The sequence below is a fragment of the Panulirus ornatus genome, chromosome 62 (genome assembly GCF_036320965.1).
Source record: "Panulirus ornatus isolate Po-2019 chromosome 62, ASM3632096v1, whole genome shotgun sequence".
Taxonomy (NCBI): Eukaryota; Metazoa; Arthropoda; class Malacostraca; order Decapoda; family Palinuridae; genus Panulirus; species Panulirus ornatus.
The window spans coordinates 10,723,879-10,751,579 of NC_092285.1; the positions used below are offsets into that span (position 1 = coordinate 10,723,879).

Below are 27,701 nucleotides of genomic sequence, written 5' to 3' on the forward strand. Positions count from 1 at the left end.
TTGATTATAAGGTAATTATTTAATGGATTATAAGGTAATTATGTAATTGATCCTAAGGTAATTATGTAATTGATTATAAGGTAATTAGGTCATTGATTATAAGGTAATTAGGTAATTGATCATAAGGTAATTATGTAATTGACTATAAGGTAATTATTGAATTGATTATAAGGTAATTAGGTAGTTGATTATAAGGTAATTAGGTAATTATGTAATTGATCATAAGGTAATTATGTATAACGTGTATAGTGGACCAGGAAACGTGATGGAGAGGAAAGTGTCATAATTTGATGGCAGGCCGTGTTATGGCCAGTGAAGTTAGGGGAAAGTGGTCCTTTCTCGATGTGGCGGCTAATTGACAATTAGCTTGTTTTCCGGCCATGTGCTAACTACCCTGAGGCGTTCGGGACGACCCGTGTTGCGCCTCAAAACGTTCACTCGAACGTTCGTTCACTCGACTTTGCATCCAAATGTTCCCTGGCCGATTTCCCCTCCTCCTCCCCTCTTCCTCCCCTCCTCCTCCCCTCTCTTCCTCCTCCCACTCCCCCTCTTTGAGATAGGGGGAGGGTGGGGGTGTGGGGGGGGGGGGTTGTTTCAATCCACACCACGATTTCTAGAGACGAAGCTTAAAGAATTTAGGAACGAAGGGAACTGACGCCATTTCGTTCATCGGGGGGGGATTTTGGGGTGTGTGTGTGTGTGTGTTTTGATGGTGACTGATGGCGTATTAAGGGCAACAGGTGGTGACTGATGGCGTATTAAGGGCAACAGTTGGTGACTGATGGCGTAATAAGGGCAACAGGTGGTGACTGATGGCGTATTAAGGGCAACAGGTGGTGACTGATGGCGTAATAAGGGCAACAGTTGGTGACTGATGGCGTATTAAGGGCAACAGGTGGTGACTGATGGCGTAATAAGGGCAACAGTTGGTGACTGATGGCGTAATAAGGGCAACAGGTGGTGACTGATGGCGTATTAAGGGCAACAGGTGGTGACTGATGGCGTATTAAGGGCAACAGGTGGTGACTGATGGCGTATTAAGGGCAACAGGTGGTGACTGATGGCGTATTAAGGGCAACAGGTGGTGACTGATGGCGTAATAAGGACAACAGGTGGTGACTGATGGCGTATTAAGGGCAACAGGTGGTGACTGATGGCGTATTAAGGGCAACAGATGGTGACTGATGGCATATTAAGGGCAACAGGTGGTGACTGATGGCGTATTAAGGGCGACAGGTGGTGACTGATGGCGTATTAAGGGCAACAGGTGGTGACTGATGGCGTATTAAGGGCAACAGGTGGTGACTGATGGCGTATTAAGGGCAACAGGTGGTGACTGATGGCGTAATAAGGGTAACAGGTGGTGACTGATGGCGTATTAAGGGGAACAGGTGGTGACTGATGGCGTAATAAGGGCAACAGGTGGTGACTGATGGCGTATTAAGGGCAACAGTTGGTGACTGATGGCGTATTAAGGGCAACAGGTGGTGACTGATGGCATATTAAGGGCAACAGGTGGTGACTGATGGCGTATTAAGGGCAACAGGTGGTGACTGATGGCGTATTAAGGGCAACAGGTGGTGACTGATGGCGTATTAAGGGCAACAGGTGGTGACTGATGGCGTATTAAGGGCAACAGGTGGTAACTGATGGCGTAATAAGGGCGACAGGTGGTGACTGATGGCGTATTAAGGGCAACAGGTGGTGACTGATGGCGTATTAAGGGCAACAGGTGGTCACCAATGGCGTATTAAGAGCAACAGGTGGGGACCGATGTCGTAATTAGGGCGACAGGTGGTGACTGATGGCGTAATAAGGGCAACAGGTGGTGACTGATGGCGTAATGAGGGCAACAGGCGGTGACTGATGGCGTAATAAGGGCAACAGGTGGTGACTGATGGCGTATTAAGGGGAACAGGTGGTGACTGATGGCGTAATAAGGGCAACAGGTGGTGACTGATGGCGTAATGAGGGCAACAGGTGGTGACTGATGGCGTATTAATGGCAACAGGTGGTGACTGATGGCGTATTAAGGGCAACAGGTGGTCACCGATGGCGTATTAAGAGCAACAGGTGGGGACCGATGGCGTAATAAGGGCAACAGGTGGTGACTGATGGCGTAATAAGGGCAACAGGTGGTGACCCGATGGCGTATTAAGGGCAACAGGTGGTGACTGATGGCGTAATAAGGGCAACAGGTGGTGACTGATGGCGTAATAAGGGCAACAGGTGGTGACTGATGGCGTAGTAAGGGCAACAGGTGGTGACTGATGGCGTAATAAGGGCAACAGATGGTGACTGATGGCGTAATGAGGGCAACAGGTGGTGACTGATGGCGTAGTAAGGGCAAGAGGAGGTGACTGATGGCGTAATAAGGGCAACAGGTGGTGACTGATGGCGTAATAATGGCAACAGGTGGTGACCTATGGCGTAATAAGGGCAACAGGTGGTGACTGATGGTGTAATAAGGACAAGAGGATGTGACTGATGGTGTAATAAGGTCAACAGGATTGATTGATAGTGTGATAAGGACAAGAGGATGTGACTGATGGTGTAATAAGGTCAACAGGATTGATTGATAGTGTGATAAGGGCGACTGGGATGGACTAATGGTGTAATAAGGGCAATAGAGACTGACTGATGGTGCAATAAGGGCAACAAAATTTGAACAATTGTGTGTTCAGGGCATTGGGCATTGATTAATGGTGTAATAAGGCAAACGGGGTCTGAATCATGGTGCAATAAGGCAAACGGCGTCTGACTCATGGTGCAATAAGGCAAACGGGGCCTGATTCATGGTGCAATAAGACAAACGGGGCCTGATTCATGATGCAATAAGGCAAACGGGGCCTGATTCATGGTGGAATAAGGCAAACGGGGTCTGACTTATGGTGCAGTAAGGCAAACGGGGTCTGACTCATGGTGCAATAAGGCAAACGGGGTCTGGTTCATGGTGCAATCAGGGCGTTAAGGCTTGAAATAAGGGTGCCACAGTGCTAGGGCGGCGTAATAAGGGCATGGGGGTCGGTGTGAGTTACGAGTGAGGAGGAGGAGGAGGAGGAGAAATATATAAGCGAAGATGAGGTAGACGGTAGATGAGGTAGACGGTAGATGAGGTAGACGGGAGATGAGGTAGACGGGACGAGTGTACCAGGGAGAGAGAGAGAGAGAGAGAGAGAGAGAGAGAGAGAGAGAGAGAGAGAGAGAGAGAGAGAGAGACAAGTGTTGTGCGCTTGCATGATTCGTCGTTCTCATTGGTTGGGGGGTGAGGGGTTTGGGGGGGAAGGGGGGGGGGTGTGTGTGGGTGTGGTAGGGGGTTGAAGGGGGGGTGGAAGTGGTAGGGGGTTGAGGAGGGGGGGGGGGAAAGTGGTAGGGGGTTGATGTGGTATTTGCGCTGCGGTACGCACTTTTTCCACTGGGGCTTCTTCGCGTTCACAACCCATCATTCATCCCCATCCCCCCTCTTCTCCCCACAACCCCATCATCTCCCCCCCCTTTTCTCTACCACAGTAGATATGATGGAAACAGAACGCCTTCTGTGTAGTTGGGAAGCTAAGGGTTGAGCATCGTACGTTTGGCAAGGAGTGTGTGTGTGTGTGTGTGTGTGTGTGTGTGTGTGTTTTGGTGATGGGGGGGGGGGAGGAGGAGGAGGGAATGGGGGAATGGGCTTGGCTGTGTGTGTGGATCGTCCGGTACATGTACACAGACCGTACGGATCTTGTGTAGCGTATAGCTCCACCCACCCCTTCAATTCCCCCCCTTCAATTCCCCCCCTTCAATTCCCCCCCTTCAATATATATGTTAGAGCGGGTGTAGGTCGCCCACCACAGTCATCCCCCGAAGCAACGCAACCACAACCACAACCACCTCGTCTCTCTGGCCGAGCTACAGCTACAACTCCCTGCTCCAACACTGTGCTACAGCTACAACTCCCTGCTCCAACACTGTGCTACAGCTACAACTCCCTGCTCCAACACTGTGCTACAGCTACAACTCCCTGCTCCAACACTGTGCTACACTACAACTCCCTGCTCCAACACTGTGCTACAGCTACAACTCCCTGCTCCAACACTGTGCTACAGCTACAACTCCCTGCTCCAACACTGTGCCACAGCTACAACTCCCTGCTCCAACACTGGGCTACAGCTACAACTCCCTGCTCCAACTCTGTGCTACAGCTACAACTCACTGCTCCAACACTCCAACGACTACAAGTCCCTGCTCCAACACTCCAACGACTACAACCCCCTGCTCCAACACTCCAACGACTACAACTCCTTACTCCAACACTCCAACGACTACAACCCTCTTCTCCAACGCAGTGCAAGTGAAGGGGACTGCTGTCAAATATTTTTTTGCGTTAGGGAGACACTTTGAGTTGGAAAATCTCTCTCTCTCTCCCACCAGTGTTGTGAAGCCATGGCGAGCAGGGACGAGGTAAACAGTTGTTTGTGTTGTGTTGTTGTTGTTGTTCATCATATCTCTTACCATAGCTCTAGGGAGGAGTGTGTGTGTTTGTACTCTACCTTTGTTGTATCTCTCTCTCTCTCTGTTGTAGGCTGTTGTGAGGGAGATAATTGGTCATCTCAACCAAGCAACGAGGGTTGTCACGCAACACAAACAGGTACGTCGGCCCTCATCCAACGCAGGTGTGGCACCAGCCGACCTTTATATACAAGTTACCTCGTAACAAGATCTCTTGTAGTACTTTACCTCTGACCACAAGTGAAAAAAAATATATTCTCTCCCCCCCCCCTGCTGATGGTGTGTTAATTAATTACTCCCTTTTTAAATTACAAATGACTCTGTTATTATTCATTTTTTAAATGTTATTCATGGCTAATTAGATCCGTTTTTCTTTTGAAAGTGTGTTTGTTTGTTTTTGTTTTAAAGAGAATCGTAGTCACTTTTTTTTTCTAGTGGGTTAGAGCCAAGTGACCTTGAGCGCCCTTTTCCTTTCATAATGGCCTCCCTAACTACAGGTCGTGATTAAATTTACGGACGAAGTGAGTCGTTATCTGGCGAACGTGTCAAGTGGTTCGCTAACCGGTGCCCACATCAGGCATTCCGGTAGCGCCTACGAGAATCTAGAAGTCTCGAGCGACGCTGATTTCGACCTAATCCTCGAACTGGGGCAGCCATTTGCCGGGTCGAACTTGGAAGTGAGTGGCGTTGCCTCTGTGTTGGGGAGGGAGGGGGGGAGGGAGGAGAAGGGGGTGTGTGTGTGTTTGGGGGAGGGCCTGGCATTTACACACACCCCTCCCCCCCCCCCTCCTCCTCTCCCTTCCTTCCTTCCTTCCTTCATTCATTCCTTCCTTCTTTCTGCCTTAGTTGTATGTTAGGAGGAAAGTTTGGGAGGGGGGAGTTGGGGCGATCTGACCCCCCCCCCCCACCTCTTTCCTTCCTCCCAATCCTCCAACCTCCTCCTCCTCCTCCTCCTCCTCTCCTCTTTCCATACCCCCCACTTCAACCCCCGCCAATTAAAAGCTGTTAGGACAATTCCCCCCCCCCCACTACCCGCTACCCTCCCCACTTTATTATTCATTTATTTGTTTATTTATTTTAAATGCCTTAGCCAAGCGACCTTGAAGTTGACCAGTTATAGAGAAATATATAAAGCTATAGCCCAAACCCCTTAAAGACAGATCTAATAAGATATATATATATATATATATATATATATTTTTTTTTTTTTTTTCATACGATTCGCCATTTCCCGCGTTTGCGAGGTAGCGTTAAGAACAGGGGACTGGGCCTTAGAGGGAAAATCCTCACCTGGCCCCCTTCTCTGTTCCTTCTTTTGGAAAATTAAAAAAAAAAACGAGAGGGGAGGATTTATATGCGCCTTAATTCTTATGCTTATTATCGTTCTTATATGCTAAAATGTATATATCAAAAGAGACGTTTTGAGTACTTATTACCATTTATGTTTTCATCAGGTAACTGGAGTAAGAGTTGGGTCCTTTGTTCACTACAAGTTGAAGGCCAGAGAACTTCCAAAAGATCCTTCACAAGCCATATTTTTTAGGAGGGATGGTTTCTTGAAAAGCGAAGAATTACGGATGGATGCGTTCACCAGGTAAAATTACTTTGCTCTGTACCACTTTCCACACCGTCAAAGCCATTTGGGAAAGAAGGAATTTGACTTTTTTTTTCTCTTCCCCCCCCCCCCCCCCACAATGACCCTTTTGTTGAGCATAGTCATTTATAGCCATGTTAACCACCCAATTCTTGGTGACCCTATTGTTAAACATAGAGTGAGTCATAGCCTTGTTAACCACCCAATTCTTGGTGACCCTATTGTTAAACATAGAGTCAGTCATAGCCATGTTAACCACCCAGTTCTTGGTGACCCTATTGTTAAGCATAGAGTCAGTCATAGCCTTGTTAACCACCCAATTCTTGGTGACCCTATTGTTAAACATAGAGTGAGTCATAGCCATGTTAACCACCCAATTCTTGGTGACCCTATTAAGCATAGAGTCAGTCATAGCCATGTTAACCACCCAGTTCTTGGTGACCCTATTAAACATAGAGTGAGTCATAGCCATGTTAACCACCCAGTTCTTGGTGACCCTATTAAACATAGAGTGAGTCATAGCCATGTTAACCACCCAGTTCTTGGTGACCCTATTAAGCATAGAGTGAGTCATAGCCATGTTAACCACCCAATTCTTGGTGATCCTATTAAGCATAGAGTGAGTCATAGCCATGTTAACCACCCAATTCTTGGTGATCCTATTAAGCATGGTGCCAATTCTAGCCTTGTTCACCGCCCAAATTATTGGCTGCAGATACTTCTGCAGACAATGCTTCTGGTCGAATCTCTCCATGTCTGGTAGATCTACAGTGGGGGTGACACCCCACTTTTAGCCAACATCAGCAGATGATATTGGACACTTTCATTTTTTTTTCATTTTTCCCCCAGGTTCCATGACATTCTGAGACGCGTTAACCTCCCAAATGTATCACTACAGCATTTTCGTAAGCTGTCAGCCATGCAGGTGAACCTTCAAAGTAGAGGGCAGAAATTGGAGTTGGATGTTACCCCACAAATTGTAGGCAAGTTCTCCCACTTTGAACACTATCTGTTGTCCTGGTTTTTTAATGTCAAAGTTACCCCCTTTTTTTTTTGTATCGTTTATTTTACGTAATGCATCATATATGATTTATCTTAATTGTTAAAGTTATCTCTTGTTATCTCCATATGTGTACATAACTTTTAGTTGTATTTGTTTATCCACTGAACACTTTGTCATTCAGTTGCTGCTTGGATAAGTGTATTGCAATGGGCTTTGCTTGCAGAGCTTCAATTGCACACACATGTACAAAGACTTATGTTAACAAATTAATGTTTTTTTTTTTTTACTTATCTTATCCCCCAGCCCCAGCTTGGAATGATTGCCCAGGCCTTGTTCCTATGTCATCGCTGCCCCAGTGCTTGCAGAGATACATTATAAACAATGAAAGGAACAGGTCCCCAGTGTTTTATTTTACCCCAGCCATCCCGGAGAAGGAACGCGTCTTAGACTGGCAGGTCTCCCTTATGTTAGGCTTCTCCCTGTTGGAGAAACACTTCCTTCAAAATGAAGGTAAGGGAATTCACTATTTTTCTTTTACCTGTACCCCTGTCTTGGATTTAGGTATAATGCCTACAATTATTGGTAGTTATAGTGGACATTGGAGGTTGATAGTGGCCTCCTGTGATATTGCAATCATGTTTAGGTTTTTTGTATTCGTCTTTATAGAGGAGAAGTTTTTACCATTATATATGTATATAATGGTATGTATGTATGTATGACTCATGGTGAGGTGCCTGAGGATTGGCAGAATGTGTGCATAGTGCCATTGTACAAAGGCAAAGGGGATAAGAGTGAGTGCTCAAATTACAGAGGTATAAGTTTGTTGAGTATTCCTGGTAAATTATATGGGAGGGTATTGATTGAGAGGGTCAAGGCATGTACAGAGCATCAGATTGGGGAAGAGCAGTGTGGTTTCAGAAGTGGTAGAGGATGTGTGGATCAGGTGTTTGCTTTGAAGAATGTGTATGAGAAATACTTAGAAAAGCAAATGGATTTGTATGTAGCAATTATGGATCTGGAGAAGGCATATGATAGAGTTGATAGAGATGCTCTGTGGAAGGTATTAAGAATGTATGGTGTGGGAGGCAAGTTGTTAAAAGCAGTGAAAAGTTTTTAACGAGGATGTAAGGCATGTGTACGTGTAGGAAGAGAGGAAAGTGATTGGTTCTCAGTGAATGTAGGTTTGCGGCAGGGGTGTGTGATGTCTTCGTGGTTGTTTAATTTGTTTATGGATGGGGTTGTTAGGGAGGTGAATGCAAGAGTTTTGGAAAGAGGGGCAAGTATGAAGTCTGTTGTGGATGAGAGAGCTTGGGAAGTGAGTCAGTTGTTGTTCGCTGATGATACAGTGCTGGTGGCTGATTCATGTGAGAAACTGCAGAAGCTGGTGACTGAGTTTGGTAAAGTGTGTGAAAGAAGAAAGTTAAGAGTAAATGTGAATAAGAGCAAGGTTATTAGGTACAGTAGGGTTGAGGGTCAAGTCAATTGGGAGGTAAGTTTGAATGGAGAAAAACTGGAGGAAGTAAAGTGTTTTAGATATCTGAGAGTGGATCTGGCAGCGGATGGAACCATGGAAGCGGAAGTGAATCATAGGGTGGGGGAGGGGGCAAAAATCCTGGGAGCCTTGAAGAATGTGTGGAAGTCGAGAACAGTATCTCGGAAAGCAAAAATGGGTATGTTTGCAGGAATAGTGGTTCCAACAATGTTGTGAATTGTGTTCATGGGTATATATATGTATGTGTCTGTGTGTGTATATATATGTGTACATTGAGATGTATAGGTATGTATATTTGCGTGTGTGGACGTGTATTTATATACATGTGTATGTGGGTGGATTGAGCCATTCTTTCATCTGTTTCTTTTTTTCTTTTTTTCTTTTTTTTCTTTTTTTTCCAAAGGAGGGAACAGAGGGGGAGGGTCGGGTGAGGATGTTCCCTCCGAGGCCCGGTCCTCTGTTCTTAGCGCTGCCTCGCTGAGGTGGGAAATGGCGAATAGTATGAAAAGAAAGAATATATATGTATATATATATATATATATATATATATATATATATATATATATATATATATATATATATATATATATATTTTATTATTATTATTATTTTGCTTTGTCGCTGTCTCCCGCGTTTGCAAGGTAGCGCAAGGATACAGAAGAAAGAAATGGCCCAACCCACCCCTATACACATGTATATACATACACGTCCACACACACAAATATACATACCTATACATCTCAATGTACACATATATATATACACACACAGACACATACATATATATACCCATGCACACAATTCACACTGTCTGCCTTTATTCATTCCCATCGCCACCTCGCCACACATGGAATACCATCCCCCTCCCCCCTCATGTGTGCGAGGTAGCGCTAGGAAAAGACAACAAAGGCCCCATTTGTTCACACTCAGCCCTCAAGCTTTTCCATGAAATAATGCCCGAAACCACACCCCCTTTTCCACATCCAGGCCCCACAAAATTTTCCATGGTGTACCCCAGCCCGCTTCACATCCCCTAAATTCAATCCATTGACAGCACATAAACCCCCGGGGAAACCAAACCCGATCCAATTCACTCTATTCCTTGCCCCCGCCTTTTCCCTCCTGCATGTTAAAGGCCCCGATCCCCTCAAAATTTTTTTTCACCCCCATCTTTCCACCCCCAAATTTTGGTCTCCCCCACTTCTCCTGGGTTCCCTCCACCTCCGACACATATATCCTCTTGGTCAATCTTTCCCACTCTTCTCCCCCTTTTTCCCAAACCATTTCAAAACACCCTCTTCTGCTCTCTAAAACCACGCTCTTTTTTTTTTCCCACAAAACTCTCTTACCCTTAAAAAATTTACTTACTCGTTTCAACCACCTCACACCCCCAACATTTCCTCAAACATCTCATTCCACACATCCACCCTCCTGTGCACAACTCAAACCATAGCCCACGCCTCGAAAACCATACAACATTTTTGGAACCACTTTTTCCCTTCAAACATACCCATTTTTTGCTTTCCGAGATCCCCGGGTTCCCCCGACTTCCACACATTCTTAAAGGGGCCCCCCGGGAATTTTCGCCCCCCCCCCCCACCCTATGATTCACTTCCGTTTCCCAGGGTTCCATCCACTGCCAAACCCACTTCCCAGATATCAAAACACTTCCCCTTCCCCTCGGGTTTTTTCCTCCATTAAAAACTTACCTCCAGATTGGTCTTGGGACCCTCGGAAGCTCTGATAGGTTAGCGTAATAAACGTTGCTCATAGTTCAATTGGTAGAGAATGGGAGGATGGAATAAATTTACCATGACTGGTTCAGGGGGAAGGAGAGAGGATATGGGGGGATGTGTTCTGGTGTTTTTATGATTAAAAATGTAAAAAAACAATATATAACAAATTTATTAAATAGTGTAATTTAAAGGAGGGATGGATTTAGGTGGTGGTGGGTGTTTTGGAATTGGGTTTTTTGTGATGGTTTAGTTTTAATATGTGTTATTAGTGGTTAAGTGAATGGTGTGTTATGAATGGTGTGGGTTTATGGTGAAAACTAGGATTTTATAGTGGTGGTTGTTGTATGATTTGATGGAATGAGATTAAGAGGAATAGGTGAGTGTTATGATTTATAATAAGGTTAATGGTTTATGGTTGGATATGTGTAAAAGTGGGGTGGTTGGGATGGAATGTGGGTTAGGTTGTTAGGTTTTGGATTGGAAAGGTGGGTTATATTATGTAGTATAGGGTGGGGTTGGTGGGGTATATGTTTATATGATAATAAAGGATGATGGGGTGGGGTAAGTGGGTTAATAATAGTTGTGGATGGTGTGTGTAATGAATAATATGGAGATATGTTAGGTAAATATGAGATTGGGAGTAAAGGAGGAGTTGGGTGTTATAAGTTGGAGATAGGGTTGTTTATGGTTAGTATTGGTTGGGATGTGGTATAGGATGCGTTTTGGGGATTATTTTTATTGGTTGGTTTTTGTTGGAGGATGAAGTGTGGGTGGGGGGTTTGGTGATTGTTGGTAGGGTTGAGTTAATTATTCTGAATGAGATGGATACGTATTAAAGGGATGTGCTTCTGAAGATCATCAAACTGCTTATTTTAATTATTTGACCAACAATGGCGTAGAAGACTGTTTTGGCAGCAAACATGTTATCTACTTTCCCCCAGGTCTCAAAGTGAACTTCTTAGGGGAACTGCAGCAAAAACTCTCTCATGGGTCCTGACCGGTCAAATCATTGGGGCTCAGGCATTAAAATTTTTATAATATATATTATAAAAATATATATATATATATAGTATATATATATATATACACACACACAACAGCAGGGCCCCTAAAGGGATGACCCTTTCAGCAGACTCCTTTGACCACGGAAACCCCAAACACCCACAAACACACACAACACAAACACACCCACACAAAAAAAAAAAAAAACCCACACCCATTTCCTAAGATTGGCAGTTGATTGACCTGATCTTGGGGGTTGGCCCAAAAGGCTGTAATCATGGGTCATACCATAAAGAAACTGTGGTCGTACAGCATGCATGGAATCAAACTGTACAGGTTTGTCCCTTTTGGGTTCCCTAGGATGGAGGGGGTGGGGTAGTTAAGCATTGTTACAAATATCATTGCCCGAGATGGTGTGAACAGCCCCCAATTTCCCCTTGGGAAGAATTTTCCCCCATCTAAACTCTTGCCACACTCGGGTTTCAAAACCAGGGGTCTTTGTTTGTTTTTAGAGTGTATTGTATGTGAAATTGAGTGTTAGGTCTTAGATATGTTTGAAACAGTGAAAGGGGGGAAAGAAAAAGAGAGCCCAAGGGGCTCGCACTTGCCTTAGGAGTGCCCGTTTTTAGATGGTTTAAAAAATGGAAAGTTGGTTTGAGTACATTTTGTTGGTGGTATACTTCATGGGTTTTTGTGGGGTTTTATGAAAAATTAAAACCTTTCATTTGTGCCTTTGAGTGGGTTATTGTAAAGCCTTGTCTGTAGCTTTTCCTTGTGAAACTATATTCGTTAAACTCCTTCACTGTGGCCCTTGTGGGAAGCTGACTGACTATATCTGTATGGCTTAAATACCAGAGGGAAAAAAAAATTGTATTTCTTGTAATCAGGGCTCCAAAAAATACTAAAAATTTTTCCCTTCATCACTACGGGTTTTCATTTTTAGAATATCACCAAACAACCCAAAAAGGGAAATTTGGGTGATGTTTTGGACTAAACCCAGATAAACAAATTTTCATATTGCCAGTTTAATTTAATTTAGCATATTGTCCTTGAAATTTTTAAATTAGAAAGTTACATGTAAACCAGCACATAAAATACAATTAATTTTTAAACATTTCACCCATATATATGATAACCATAAGCTTTATTGAATATTGTTAATGCATGTACATCTGCTGAAAATTTGGGAAATTTAATTGTACTTAAACTATTACAGCCTTTGGACATATCAAGGCAGAGTAACAGTTGCCTGCTATAAGGTATTGATAAATACCTTATCAAGACATAAAAATGAAAATTTTACATTCTTAACATGGTGATAGAAGTGAAACGTACATTTCATATTCATTGTTTTCTCATACCTTTTCACCATTATATATATTTTTAATATACTTTGTCCTGTCTCTGCTTCATGTAGCAAGTATCCCAAGGAACAGACGAAAGAATGGCTAAACCCCCCCAAACATACCCAGTATATACAAACACTACACACACACACACACACAACCACACACACACACACACAAAACACACAACCAATGCATTCCAACTATACATATAAAAATCCCAAAACACAAAACATAAATCTTTTCTTTTAAACTTTTCCCGCCATTTCCCGCTTAGCGAGGTAGCTTAAGAACAAAACGGGGGTTTTTTTTTGGAAAACCCCTCACCGGCCCCCCCCTCTGTTCCTTCTTTTGGGAAAAAAAAAAAAAAAAAAAAGGGAGAGGGGAGGTTTTCCCCGCTCCCCACTCCCTTCCCTTTTAGCCCGCCTTCTACAACACGCAGGGAATAACTGATTGTGAAGTGTGTGCTTTCCTCCCCTATCCCCATGGATGAAGATATATCCACAGTGCATAATTTTTTACTTTTCCCGCCTTAAATCATTCCCCCTTGCCCCCCTCCACAAAAAAAGAAATGACAAACCCCCGCAGTGTGCAAGGTAGCGTTAGGAAAAGATAACAAAGGTCCCCATTTATTCACACCCAATCTCTAGCTCTCAAGTACAATTTCACCCAAAACCCCCAGCTCCCTTTTTTTACATCCAGGGCCCACAAAACTTTCTAGGGTTTTCCCCAGACGCTTTACATTCCCCGGTTTAATCCATTTACAGCACTTTAACCCCCGGTAACCACATTGTTCCAAATTTTCTCATTCCTTACACGCCTCCCCTAACCCCCTGCATGTTCAGGGCCCCCAAACACTCAAAAACTTTTTCCCCTCCCCCTTTCCACCTCCAAATTTTGGTTCCCCCCACTTCTCGTTCGCCTCCACCTCTACACATATTCTTCTTTATCAATCTTTCCTCCCCTTTTTTTCTCCATGGCCCAAACCATTTCAAAACACCCTCTTCTGCTCTCTCAAACCCCCCTTTTTTAAAATTTTTACACATTTCTCTTACCCTTCATTACTTACCGATCAAACCAACCCCACACCCCAATTGCCCCCCAAAAATTCATTTCCAACCCATCCATCCTCCCCGCACAACCTATCCATAGCCCAAAGGGCCCCCGCAAAAACCCTACAACTTGTTGGAACCACTATTCCTTCAAACATACCCATTTTTGCTTTTCAAGATAAGTTCTCGGGGCCTACTACACATTTTTCAACGCTCCCAAAGACTTTGCTTCTGCCTTTCCCCCGGTTCCATTTCCCCTACCAAATCCACTCCCAGAAAAACTAAAACACTTCCCCTTTTCCCCCAGTTTTAAAAACCCTTCAAACTTTTCCCCCCCAATTGGGCTTGTCCCTCAACCCTAAATGTATCTAATATTTACCTTGCCTTATTCACCTTTACTCTCAACTTTCTTCTTTTTCACACTTTACCAAACTCAGTCATCCCGCTTTTTGCAATTTCTCACTCGAATCAACCACTAGCGCTGTATCATCACGAACAACAACGACCAATTTTCCCAAGCCTTTTTATCCACAGCTGACTAGCATACGGTGCCCCTGTTCTCCAAAACACTATTCATTTCCCTCCCTAACAAAACCCATCCTTAAACAAAAATTTAAAAAACCCTGAAGACATCACACACCCCTGCCGCAAACCGACATTTACTGAAACCAATCACTTTTCCCCTTTCCTACTTCCCCCCTACAGGGTGCCTTACCTCCTTTTCATGCTTCTAACAAATTGCCTCCCACACCATATATTCTTAATATCTTCCCCAGGGGATCCTATCAACTCTTATCATAAGCCGTTCTCCAGGATCCATAAATGCTACATACAAAAACCATTTGCTTTTCTAATATTTCTCACATACATTCTTCAAAGCAGACACTGATCCTCACATCCCCTCAACCACTTTTGTAACCACAGCTGCTCTCCCCAATCTGATGCTCTGTACAGTTCCTTCACCCTCTCAATCAATTCCCCCCATGGGAATTTCCCAGGGAAAACCAACAAACTTATAACCTCTGTAATTTTAGCACTCACCTCTATCCCCTTTACCTTTACATTTGTCATAGTATAGAAAATAGAAAAAGTACATTTTATATACATTTATTTAAACCCGTAGCTCAGCAAAGGAAATTTTTTACCCCGGGAAAAACTGCTGCATTGAGCTTTTTTTTGGTAGATCCCGGGTTTTAAAAGCCCAATTTACTTTGCTGTCCTAAACAGCAAAAATATTTGTGTATAGTTGGTGACGTGTTTTATTTAGAAAAGCTCTCTTTTAACCCTTTCAATGCTGATGGCATTATTTGGAAAGATTTAGCAAGGGTGCCTTTGGTAGGTGTTAATTTTCACATTTAAGTTTCTCTGATCAATTGCTGCACCTTGTGAGAGAGATTATAGGGAGTGCTGAAGGAACTGCAAGAGTTCCCCAGAATAAAAAATAACACAAGCACTGAAATTCTGTGTTTGGTGCAAATTAGCATTCCTTGCACTTATCCGCATTCAGATCCCAGTTAAGTGGGTGGAAAAAGGGGTTTTAATTTATAAAACATCTTTCCCGATCTTTTTTCCCTACTGAAAAACCAAAAGAAAAAAAGTAATAAAAAAGGGGCATTTTACATCCGGGAGTGAAACATGGACTTTGAATAAGTCACAGAGGAAATTAGGAAATTTGAAAGGAGCATGTGGTATGACTAGATAAGAATGAAGAAATAGAAAAAATGAGGCGGGGGGTATCCAGGGGTGAAAAGGGGAATGAGTGTTCAATATGTAGTGGGTGTGTGTGTGTGTGAAACATGATACTTTGAGGTGGTTTGGTCATGTGGGAAAAATTTCGAGAGGGGTAGTTGAAAAAGAGATTGTGAGATGGTGTGTTTGGGGAAGGGGTTAGTGTTTCAGGAAAACCCCCAAATGTACAGATTCAATGTCCCACACCTTTCTCCAGGAATGCATACCCTTTACATTACCAGAAGGAAGGATAGTAGTTTTCATATTGGGAAGTGTTAGAAGTAAAACCATAAAGTTATTCATGAATGGGAAATTTTTTTCCCCTAATAGAAGGATCCATGGTATCTACCCTATCTATCTATCTACCCAAACCCTAAGGGGGGGCCACGGGCAACAGAGTCCCCAAAACTAAAGAATTTCGGGGCCCAAATTTTAGCCTTTAGGTTTAAACCCTTAACAGGCCCCGGGGCAGAGGGGCCAGTCGGTGTGGTTTTTGGGCAGATGCCCCTTCCAAATGTTCCCTAAGGCCAACTTCTATCTAATGTTTCTACCTCATGCTCCGCTTAGATGTTCCTACCCTACTACTTCAGTGTCCTGCTCCAACCTTTTTGCCAAAAGGCAGGGATACCCATAATGCTCTGTGCGGGAAAAAATCTGGAGTTACAGAGAATGGGGTTGTGTGATTTAAGTGTTGCAGGCTTACATATGACAAGGAGAGATGTCTTTTTTGGGACAGAATGTCACTAGTCCACATGTTAGTGAGGTAGAAGGAAAAGAGATCTTTTTAGGTCTGGGGCAGAAGGGAAATAGAGTTTAACCACCCCGAAGGGGCTCGGTCTTTGGGACAAGCAGATATTGGGCCCAAAACCCCCCTGGGGTACCTAGGGGGGAAATTTTTCACTGTTAATACACCCCTTTCCTTTTTTATTGGCCCGCATAGCAACCACTAAACCTAACTCCTTTTAAAATGTCCCTGTTGGAATGAGGGGAATTCGTGTCATCTTGGCAGATAATCTTTGAGTGTATTCGGAAGTTATATGAGCCTGCCCAAAGGGTTTTTTCTTTTAAAATTTGGGGAAAAAGTCGGGGCCAAAAACTGGGCAATGAAGCGCTTCAACTATTTCCCCACACTTCGTAGTGCCAGCCCTGGGAGTTTCAGCTATTTCTTTATTACACTTCCCGGGCCTTTTAAAAAGGGAAAGATACCAGCAATATCCCCTTAAATAAATCCTTTAGGGGGAGGCACTGCAGGGACAAACTCACAAAATGTAAAAGTGGAAATGGTAGTAATACTCCCTTCCTTAATTAGTTCTTTTCTTTTGTTTTTTAACCTACATGAAGGGAATGCGTGGCAGTTTTTACCCTTTTAAAAATTTTGCCCTTTTTGGGTTTTTATTTTTTTAATGAAGTTTAATAGGGTATGTATTTTCTTGAAAAAAGCATTAAATTCATTTAAAATTTTTGTAAGCATTAACAGTATACATTTTTTCCTTTGGGAAAAAGGGAAAAATCAGTTTCGTTCTTTTAATTCCCCGTGCATTCATTGCAAATAGCACACAACACACAAACACACATAAACACAACCCCCAAAACTGTAATTTGGGGGCCCGCGGTGGACGTGGCCAGCTTCCTGAGTGCTGCAAGCCCTCAATATATAGGAAGAAGGAACTCCTGGGGCAGGAAGGAGGTGTTTTCTTGAGGTAAACGGGTTTTTAGAGTGTGGTTTAAAGATTCAACAGGACTAAGTTTGGGCACTGTGGTCTTGTCATTGACAACCAATTCGTTGGTCATTCAATTACTGAAAGAGCTCAGGTAATAGTGTTAAGGGTGCCATTAAATTTTACAGGAAAGGCCATGTGTACTGCAATATTGTGGGATCTTTTGTAAGATGTGGGGTTTTGTGTGATAAAATGTGATAAAAATCTTCATCGCAAATAAGTGGAAAATTTATGCAATTGTGTGCATAACAGGTCATATAAGGAAATTTAAATATCAAATTAAAATTCAGCTCTTATTGTTTAAAAGGAATGTTCATGCCCAAATTTTTTTTTGTAATAAACTTGGTATAACTTTTTAGTTTTTTTGCTACTGAGTTTTCTGCACAGGTATTTTAGGTAATATTTTTGGGAAAAGAAAAAAAAACATTGATTTTTTTTTTTTTTTTTTTTTTTTTTTTTTTTTTTTTTGCCGGGTGTCCACCTGCGTTTGGGGAGGAAATGCAAGGAAAAACCCCGACGAAAGAAATGGCCCAACCCCCCCCCTAAAACACATGTATAAAACATAAAGTTCCAAAACACACCAAAAATACATACCTACACAGCTTTTCCCTGGTTTCCCCAGACGCTTCACATGCCCTGATTCAATCCATTGACAGCACATCAACCCCGGTATACCACATCGATCCAATTCACTCTATTCCTTGCCCGCCTTTTACCCTCCTGCATGTTCAGGCCCCGATCACTCAAAATCTTTTTCACTCCATCTTTCCACCTCCAATTTGGTCTCCCACTTCTCCTCGTTCCCTCCACCTCCGACACATATATCCTCTTGGTCAATCTTTCCTCACTCATTCTCTCCATGTACCCAAACCATTTCAAAACACCCTCTTCTGCTCTCTCAACCACGCTCTTTTTATTTCCACACATCTCTCTTACCCTTACATTACTTACTCGATCAAACCACCTCACACCACACATTGTCCTCAAACATCTCATTTCCAGCACATCCACCCTCCTGTGCACAACTCTATCCATAGCCCACGCCTCGCAACCATACAACATTGTTGGAACCACTATTCCTTCAAACATACCCATTTTTGCTTTCCGAGATACTGTTCTCGACTTCCACACATTCTTCAAGGCTCCCAGGATTTTCGCCCCCTCCCCCACCCTATGATTCACTTCCGCTTCCATGGTTCCATCCACTGCCAAATCCACTCCCAGATATCTAAAACACTTCACTTCCTCAGGTTTTTCTCCATTCAAACTTACCTCCCAATTGACTTGACCCTCAACTCTATTGTACGTAATAACCTTGCTCATATTCACATTTACTCTCAAGTTTCTTCTTTCGCACACTTTACCAAACTGTTCAGGGAAGAAGAGGTATGGGGGATGTGTTTGGTGTATATCTGCTTACACCTGACCCACCACACACACCCACCTTTCTTAACTAGTGTCATACCTTAGTTTAGTGCATACTTATGTTGATTTTTTAGGCCATGGTTTAATGACTGGTAAGTTAAATATGTTATATTCTTTTTTTCCTTTCCAGTTAACATCCATGATATGGTGAGATTAGCCAAGCTGGTCAAAGATCGACTGGATTGGAGTAAGAAATACGGATTCAAATCATTCCATCTCAAACGCTTGGCTATTAAGCATGCAAACACCTTGAGACCATTAAGCACATGTAAGTCACAGAGACCCCTATGTGATTAATGTAGAGTCCATATTGAACTTATGAACTGAATAATGCAATTCCCTTTTGAACACGACAAGACTACTCTTGAGGTTAAGGGAGTTACACTTGAATACGACAGCACCACCCTTTGCTATCATGATGTGACCTTTGAACCACCACTGAAGAGTCTGGTGATAGACCAGGCCATCGTCATGCTCAAAGATCGTACCCACATGCTCAAGGGGTCGTCCCGTCTTGCTTAAGGAGTTAACCTAAGTGCTCTCTTTTATTAAGTTCAGTATTCTTCATTGAAGTTCAGTGTTCTGCTGAAAAGTTCAACATTAACTTTGTAATGAAAAAGTTTTTGCTCTCCTGAGAGTTATTTGTGAAATGTTCATGATGGAATGTAGAACATTATTCTGATGAGCTTTGCTCTTCATACAGGGAATGGCTTCAAGACGATCATCCAACTGCTTCTTTCCTATTTGACCAACAATGGCGTAGAAGACTGTTTTGTGCAGCAACATGTTATCTACTCACCACAGGCTCTCAAAGTGAACTTCTTAGGGGAACTGCAGCAAATCTCTCTCATGGGTCCTGACTCGGTCAAATCATTGGCGCTCAGGCATTAGTTATATATATATATATATATATATATATATATATATATATATATATATATATACACACACACACACACACAGCACGACCATAGGTATGACTTACAGCAGCACTCCTTTGACCACGACCTCCACACACACACACACACAAACACACACACACACATACAAAAAAAAAAAACACACACCCATTTCCTAAGATGGTCAGGTGATTGACCTGATCTTGTGGTGGTCAAGAGCTGTAATCATGGGTCATACCATCATGCACTGTGGTCGTACAGTCATGCATGGAATCAAACTGTACAGGTTTGTGCCTTTGTTCCCTAGGATGGAGGAGATGGGGTAGTTAAGCATTGTTAGCTAGTATCATTGACCGAGATGGTGTGAACAGCTCAATTCCATTGTGAAGAATCTCCCATCTAAACTCATGCCACACTCTGGTCAAAACCATGAGTCATGTGTGTTGTTTAGAGTGTACTTGTATGTGTATTGAGTGTTAGGTCTTAGGATATGTTGAAACAGTGTAAGGGGGAAGAGAAAGAGAGACAAGTGGCTCGCACTTGCCTTAGGAGTGCCGTTTTAGATGGTTTAGAAATGGAAAGTTGGTTTGAGTACTCTTTGTTGGTGGTATACTTCATAGGTTTTTGTGTGTTTTATGAAGAGTTAAAACCTTTCATTTGTGCCTTTGAGTGGGTTATTGTATATCCTTTCTGTAGCTTTTCTTGTGTACGTATATGTCTTAAACTCGCTTCACTGTGGACTTGTAGGAAGCTGACTGACTATATCTGTATGGCTTAAATAGCCAGAGGGAAAAAAAAATTGTATTTCTTGTAATCATGCTCCACAAATACTAAAAATTTTTCTCATCACTACAGTGTCATTGTAGAATATCACCAAACAATCCAAAAGTAATTGTGATGTGTGACTGAACAGATAAACAAATGTCATATTGCCAGTTTAATTTAAGTTAGCATATTGTCCTTGTAATTTAAGTTAGCATGTTACATGTATAACCGCACATAAAATACAATTAATTGTTACACTTCACCCATATATATGATAACCATAAGCTTTATTGTTAATGCATGTACATATGCTGATAATTGGAATTATATGTACTTAAACTATTACAGCCTTTGGACATATAGAAGGGCAGAGTAACAGTTGCTATAAGTGTGATAATACCTTATCAAACATTAAATGAAAATTGTACATTTATCATGGTATAGAAAGTAGAAACGTACATTTAATATTCATTGTTTATCATACCTTGTTAAACATTAATATATTATTTTATTATACTTTGTCCCTGTCTCGCGCATTAGCAAGGTAGCCCAAGGAAACAGACGAAAGAATGGCTCAACCCACCCACATACACATGTATATACATACACGTACACACACACACACACACACACACACACACACACACACACACACACACACCTATGCATTCCAACGTATACATATATATACATACACAGACATATATCTTTTCTTTTAAACTATTCGCCATTTCCCGCATTAGCGAGGTAGCGTTAAGAACAGAGTACTGGGCCTTTTTTGGAAAATCCTCACCTGGCCCCCTCTGTTCCTTCTTTTGGAAAATAAAAAAAAAAACGAGAGGGGAGGATTTCCAGCTCCCCACTCCCTTCCCTTTTAGTCGCCTTCTACAACACGCAGGGAATACGTGGGAAGTGTTCTTTCTCCCCTATCCCCAGGATGATATATATATACACATGTGCATAATTTATACTTGCTGCCTTAAATCATTCCCGTTGCCACCCTGCCACACATGAAATGACAACCCCTGCATGTGTGCAAGGTAGCGTTAGGAAAAGATAACAAAGGTCACATTCATTCACACTCAATCTCTAGCTCTCATGTACAATGCACCAAGACCACAGCTCCCTTTTTCACATCCAGGTCCCACAAAACTTTCTATGGTTTACCCCAGACGCTTCACATTCCCTGGTTTAATCCTATGACAGCACGTCGATCCCGGTATACCACATTGTTCCAATTCTCTCTATTCCTTACACGCCTCTCTACCTCCTGCATGTTCAGGCCCCAATCACTCAAAATCTTTTTCACTCCATCTTTCCACCTCCGATTTGGTCTCCCACTTCTCGTTCGCTCCACCTCTGACACATATGTCTTCTTTATCAATCTTTCCTCACTCATTTTCTCCATGTGACCAAACCATTTCAAAACACCCTCTTCTGCTCTCTCAACCACACTTTTTTTATTACCACACATTTCTCTTACCCTTTCATTACTTACTCGATCAAACCACCTCACACCACGCATGCCCCCAAACATCTCATTTCCAACACATCCATCCTCCACCGCACAACTCTATCCATAGCCCACGCCTCGCAACCATACAACGTTGTTGGAACCACTATTCCTTCAAACATACCCATTTTTGCTTTTCAAGATAATGTTCTCGCCTTCTACACATTTTTCAACGCTCCCAATGACTCGCTTCTGCTTCCCTGGTTCCATCCACTACCAAATCCACTCCCAGATATCTAAAACACTTCACTTCCTCCAGTTTTAACCATTCAAACTTACCTCCCAATTGACTTGTCCCTCAACCCTACTGTATCTAATATATTACCTTGCTCTTATTCACATTTACTCTCAACTTTCTTCTTTCTCACACTTTACCAAACTCAGTCATCAGCTTTTTGCAATTTCTCACTCGAATCAACCACTAGCGCTGTATCATCAGCGAACAACAACTGACTCAATTCCCAAGCTCTTTCATCCACAGCTGACTACATACGTGCCCCTTTCTCCAAAACACTTTCATTTACCTCCCTAACAAACCCATCCTTAAACAAATTAAACAACCATGAAGACATCACACACCCCTGCCGCAAACCGACATTCACTGAGAACCAATCACTTTCCTCTCTTCCTACTCGTACAGATGCCTTACATCCTTTTCACTGCTTCTAACAACTTGCCTCCCACACCATATATTCTTAATATCTTCCACAGGGCATCTCTATCAACTCTTATCATATGCCTTCTCCGGATCCATAAATGCTACATACAAATCCATTTGCTTTTCTAAGTATTTCTCACATACATTCTTCAAAGCAGACACTTGATCCACACATCCTCTACCACTTTTGAAACCACACTGCTCTTCCCCAATCTGATGCTCTGTACATTCCTTCACCCTCTCAATCAATACCCTCATGTAATTTCCCAGGAATACTCAACAAACTTATACCTCTGTAATTTGAGCACTCACCTCTATCCCCTTTACCTTTACATTTGTCATAGTATAGAAAATAGAAATGTACATTTGATATACATTTATTAAGCCAGTAGCTCAGCAGGCAAATTTTTACCTGGAAGAACTGCTGCATTAGAGCTTTCTTTGGTAGAGTCTGGTTATAAAAGCCCAATTTACTTTGCTGTCCTAAACAGCAAAGTATTTGTGTATAGTTGGTGAGCGTGTTTTATTTAGTAATGCTCTCTTTTAACCCTTTCAATGCTGATGGCATTATTTGACGATTTAGCAAGGTGCCATTGGTAGGTGTTAATTTTCACATTTAATTTCTCATGACAAGTTGCAGCCACCTTGTGAGTGAGTTATAGGGAGGTGCTTGAAGGAACTTGCTAGAGTCCCAGAATGAATAATATCAAGCACTGAAATTCTGTGTTTGGTGCAAATTAGCATTCCTTTGCCACTTATCGCATTCAGATCCCCAGGTTGAGTGGTGGAGAAAGGGTTTAATATGAACATCATTCAGATCTTGTTTCCTACTGTAAAACGAAAGAAATACATGTAATAGCTAAGGGCAGTTACATCCAGGAGTGAAACATGGACTTTGAATAAGTCACAGAGGAAATTAGGTATTTGAAAGGAGCATGTGGTATGACTAGATGGAATGAAGAAATAGAATAAATGAGGCGGGTGTATGCAGGGAGTGCAAAGGGAATGAGTGTTCAATATGGTAGTGTGTGTGTGTGTGTGAAACATGATACTTTGAGGTGGTTTGGTCATGTGGGAAGAATGCGAGAGGGGTAGTTGACAATGAGAGTGTGAGATGGTGTGATTGAATGGGTTAGTGTTTCAGGAAAACCACCATGTACAGATTCAATGTGCACACCTTTCTCCAGGAATGCATACCCTTTACATTACCAGAGGAAGGATGTATTTTTCATATTGGGAAGTGTTAGAAGATATAACATAAAGTTATTCATGAATAGGATCTTTTCTCTAATAGAAGGATCCATGGTATCTATCTATCTATCTATCTATCCATCCCTCATAGGGGTGGCCACAGCAACAGAGTCTCCATAACTAAAGAATTTCAGGGCCTATTTTAGCCTTTAGTGCTTCACCCTTAACAGGCCACTGGCAGAGTGCCAGTCTGGTGTGGTGTTTGCAGATGCCCCTTCCAAATGTTCCTAATGCCTACTTCTATCTAATGTTTCTACCTCATGCTCCTGCTTAGATGTTCCTACCTACTACTTCAGTGTCCTGCTCCAACCATTTTGCCAAAAGGCAGGGATAGCCCATAATGCTCTGTGCAGGAAAATCTGGAGTTACAGAGAATGAGTTGTGTGAGTTAAGTGTTGTCAGGCATTACATATGACAAGGAGAGATTGTCTGTTTGTGGACAGAATGTCACTAGTCCACATGTTAGTGAGGTAGAAGGAAAAGAGATCTTCTTAGGTCTGGGTCAGAGAAGTAGAGTTTAACCACCACTGAAGTGCTGGGTCTTAGTACTAAGCAGATATCGCCAAACCCTCCTGATACCTAGGTGATTTAGCACTGTTAATACACCTTCCTGTTTATTGGCTGCATAGCAACCACTACCTAACTCCTTTAACTGTCGTGTTGTAATGAGTGAATTCGTGTCATCTTGGCAGATAATCTTGAGTGTATTAGGAAGTAATATGAGCCTGCCCAGGTTGTTTCTTCTAATTAGGAATGTCAGTGCCAACACTGTCAATGAAGCGCTTCATCTATTTCCACACACTTCGTAGTGCCAGCCCTGTAGTTTCAGCTATTTCTCTATTACACTTCCCAGCCTTGTACAAGGGTACGATACCAGCAATATCCCCTTAATATAAATCCTTTAGGGGCCAGGCACTGCAGCACAAACTCACACATGTAATAGTGGAATGTGTAGTAATACTCCTCTTACTTAATACCAGCAATATCCCCTTAATATAAATCCTTTAGGGGCCAGGCACTGCAGCACAAACTCACACATGTAATAGTGGAATGTGTAGTAATACTCCTCTTACTTAATACCAGCAATATCCCCTTAATATAAAGCCTTTAGGGGCCAGGCACTGCAGCACAAACTCACACATGTAATAGTGGAATGTGTAGTAATACTCCTCTTACTTAATACCAGCAATATCCCCTTAATATAAATCCTTTAGGGGCCAGGCACTGCAGCACAAACTCACACATGTAATAGTGGAATGTGTAGTAATACTCCTCTTACTTAATACCAGCAATATCCCCTTAATATAAAGCCTTTAGGGGCCAGGCACTGCAGCACAAACTCACACATGTAATAGTGGAATGTGTAGTAATACTCCTCTTACTTAATACCAGCAATATCCCCTTTATATAAAGCCTTTAGGGGCCAGGCACTGCAGCACAAACTCACACATGTAATAGTGGAATGTGTAGTAATACTCCTCTTACTTAATACCAGCAATATCCCCTTTATATAAAGCCTTTAGGGGCCAGGCACTGCAGCACAAACTCACACATGTAATAGTGGAATGTGTAGTAATACTCCTCTTCCTTAATTAGTTCTTTTCTCTGTTGTTTAACCTACATGATTGCAATGCTGTGGCAGTTTTTACTTATATAATTTTGCTTTAGGTTTGTATTTTATTTAATGAAGTTTAAGTAGATATGTATTTTCTTGAAATAAGCATAAGTTCATATATATTTTCGTAAGCATTAACAGATATACATTTTTCTGGAAGAAGGCATTATCAGTTACGTTCTTTCAATTGCCCTGCATTCATTGCATATATGCACACAGACACACACACACACATATCACAACACCCTATCATGTATGGTTCCAGCTGGTGGACGTGGCCAGCTTCCTGAGTGCTGCAGGAGCCTCATATAGGAAGAAGGAACTCCTGGGGCAGGAAGGAGGTGTTTTCTTGAGGTAAACGGGTATTTAGAGTGTGTGTTTAAAGATTCATCAGGACTAAGTTTGACACTGTGGTCTTGTCATTGACAACCAATTCGTGGGTCATTCATTACTGACAGAGCTCAGGTATGAGTGTTAAGGGTGCCATTACTTATACAGGACAGGCCATGTGTACTGCAATATTGTGGGATCTTAGTAGAGATGTGTGTGTGTGTGATAAAATGTGATAAATATCTTCATCGCAAATAAGTGGAATTCATGCATTTGGAGTGCATATACAGGTCATATAAGGGAGTTTAGTATCAAATTAGTTCAGCTCTTATTGTTATAGGAATGTTCATGCAATTTTTTTCTGTAATATCTTGGTATAACTTTTTAGTTTTCTGCTACTGAGTATCTGCACAGGTATTTTAGTGTAATATTGTGAAATGAAAATAAGAACATTGATTTTTTTTTTTTTTTTTTTTTTTTTTTTTTTTTTGCCGCTGTCTCCTGCGTTTGCGAGGTAGTGCAAGGAAACAGACGAAAGAAATGGCCCAACCCCACCCTATACACATGTATATACATACGTCCACACACGCAAATATACATACCTACACAGCTTTCCATGGTTTACCCCAGACGCTTCACATGCCTTGATTCAATCCACTGACAGCACGTCAACCCCGGTATACCACATCGCTCCAATTCACTCTATTCCTTGCCCTCCTTTCACCCTCCTGCATGTTCTGGCCCCGATCACACAAAATCTTTTTCACTCCATCTTTCCACCTCCAATTTGGTCTCCCTCTTCTCCTCGTTCCCTCCACCTCCGACACATATATCCTCTTGGTCAATCTTTCCTCACTCATTCTCTCCATGTGCCCAAACCATTTCAAAACACCCTCTTCTGCTCTCTCAACCACGCTCTTTTTATTTCCACACATCTCTCTTACCCTTACGTTACTTACTCGATCAAACCACCTCACACCACACATTGTCCTGAAACATCTCATTTCCAGCACATCCATCCTCCTGCGCACAACTCTATCCATAGCCCACGCCTCGCAACCATACAACATTGTTGGAACCACTATTCCTTCAAACATACCCATTTTTGCTTTCTGAGATAATGTTCTCGACTTCCACACATTCTTCAAGGCTCCCAGAATTTTCGCCCCCTCCCCCACCCTATGATCCACTTCCGCTTCCATGGTTCCATCCGCTGCCAGATCCACTCCCAGATATCTGGCATTTTTATTTGTGAAAAAGTACCATGTTACATAAAACTGTGAAATGATAGATTTTTATTTGTGAAAAAGTGCTGTGTTACATAAAACTGTTGAAAGAATACATTTTTATTTGTGAAAACGTACCATGTTACATAAAACTGTGAAATGATACATTTTTATTTGAGAAAATGTGCCATGTTACATGAAACTGTGAAATGATACATTTTTATTTGTGAAAAAGTGCCGTGTTACATAAAACTGTTGAAATAATACATTTTTATTTGTGAAAACATGCCATGTTACATAAAACTGTGAAATAATAATATGATACATTTTTATTTGTGAAAAAGTACCATGTTACATAAAACTGTAAAATGATAATATACATTTTTATTTGTGAAAAAGTACCATGTTACATAAAACTGTGAAATTATACATTTTTATTTGTGAAAACGTGCCATGTTACATGAAACTGTGAAATGATACATTTTTATGTGTGACAACATGCCATGTTACATGAAACTGTGAAATGATACATTTTTATTTGTGAAAACGTGCCATGTTACATAAAACTGTGAAATAATACATTTTTATTCATGAAAAAGTACCATGTTACATAAAACTGTGAAATAATACATTTTTATTCATGAAAAAGTACCATGTTACATAAAACTGTGAAATGATGCATTTTTATTTATGAAAACGTGGCCATGTTACATAAAACTGTGAAATAATTCATTTTTATTTGTGAAAAAGTACCATGTTACATAAAACTTACATAAAACTGTGAAATAATACATTTTTATTTGAGTAAGTACCATGTTACATAAATCTGTGGAATGATAAAGACAGAAGAGACTCATATCACA

The 27,701-nt window shown here is 41.9% G+C and overlaps 1 protein-coding gene across 4 annotated transcripts; it reads left to right on the top strand.

Moving 5' to 3' along the window:
- The first annotated feature begins 3,635 nt into the window (after positions 1-3,635).
- Positions 3,636-27,629, top strand: LOC139745756 (uncharacterized). 4 transcript variants are annotated; one of them, XM_071656280.1, is made up of 9 exons: positions 3,753-4,437; positions 4,559-4,624; positions 4,983-5,162; positions 5,940-6,079; positions 6,929-7,062; positions 7,386-7,592; positions 18,712-18,849; positions 19,285-19,473; positions 19,504-27,629. In XM_071656280.1, exons 1-8 carry the CDS (start codon positions 4,420-4,422, stop codon positions 19,470-19,472), a joined length of 1,071 nt encoding a protein of 356 aa, XP_071512381.1. In that variant the 5' UTR covers positions 3,753-4,419; the 3' UTR covers position 19,473; positions 19,504-27,629. The 4 variants fall into 4 exon arrangements, with proteins under 4 accessions (XP_071512379.1, XP_071512381.1, XP_071512382.1 ...); XM_071656281.1 differs by having other exon boundaries at positions 3,753-4,278; positions 4,309-4,437; positions 19,285-27,629; XM_071656282.1 differs by having other exon boundaries at positions 3,753-3,986; positions 4,051-4,437; positions 19,285-27,629.
- Positions 27,630-27,701: the final 72 nt, after the last annotated feature.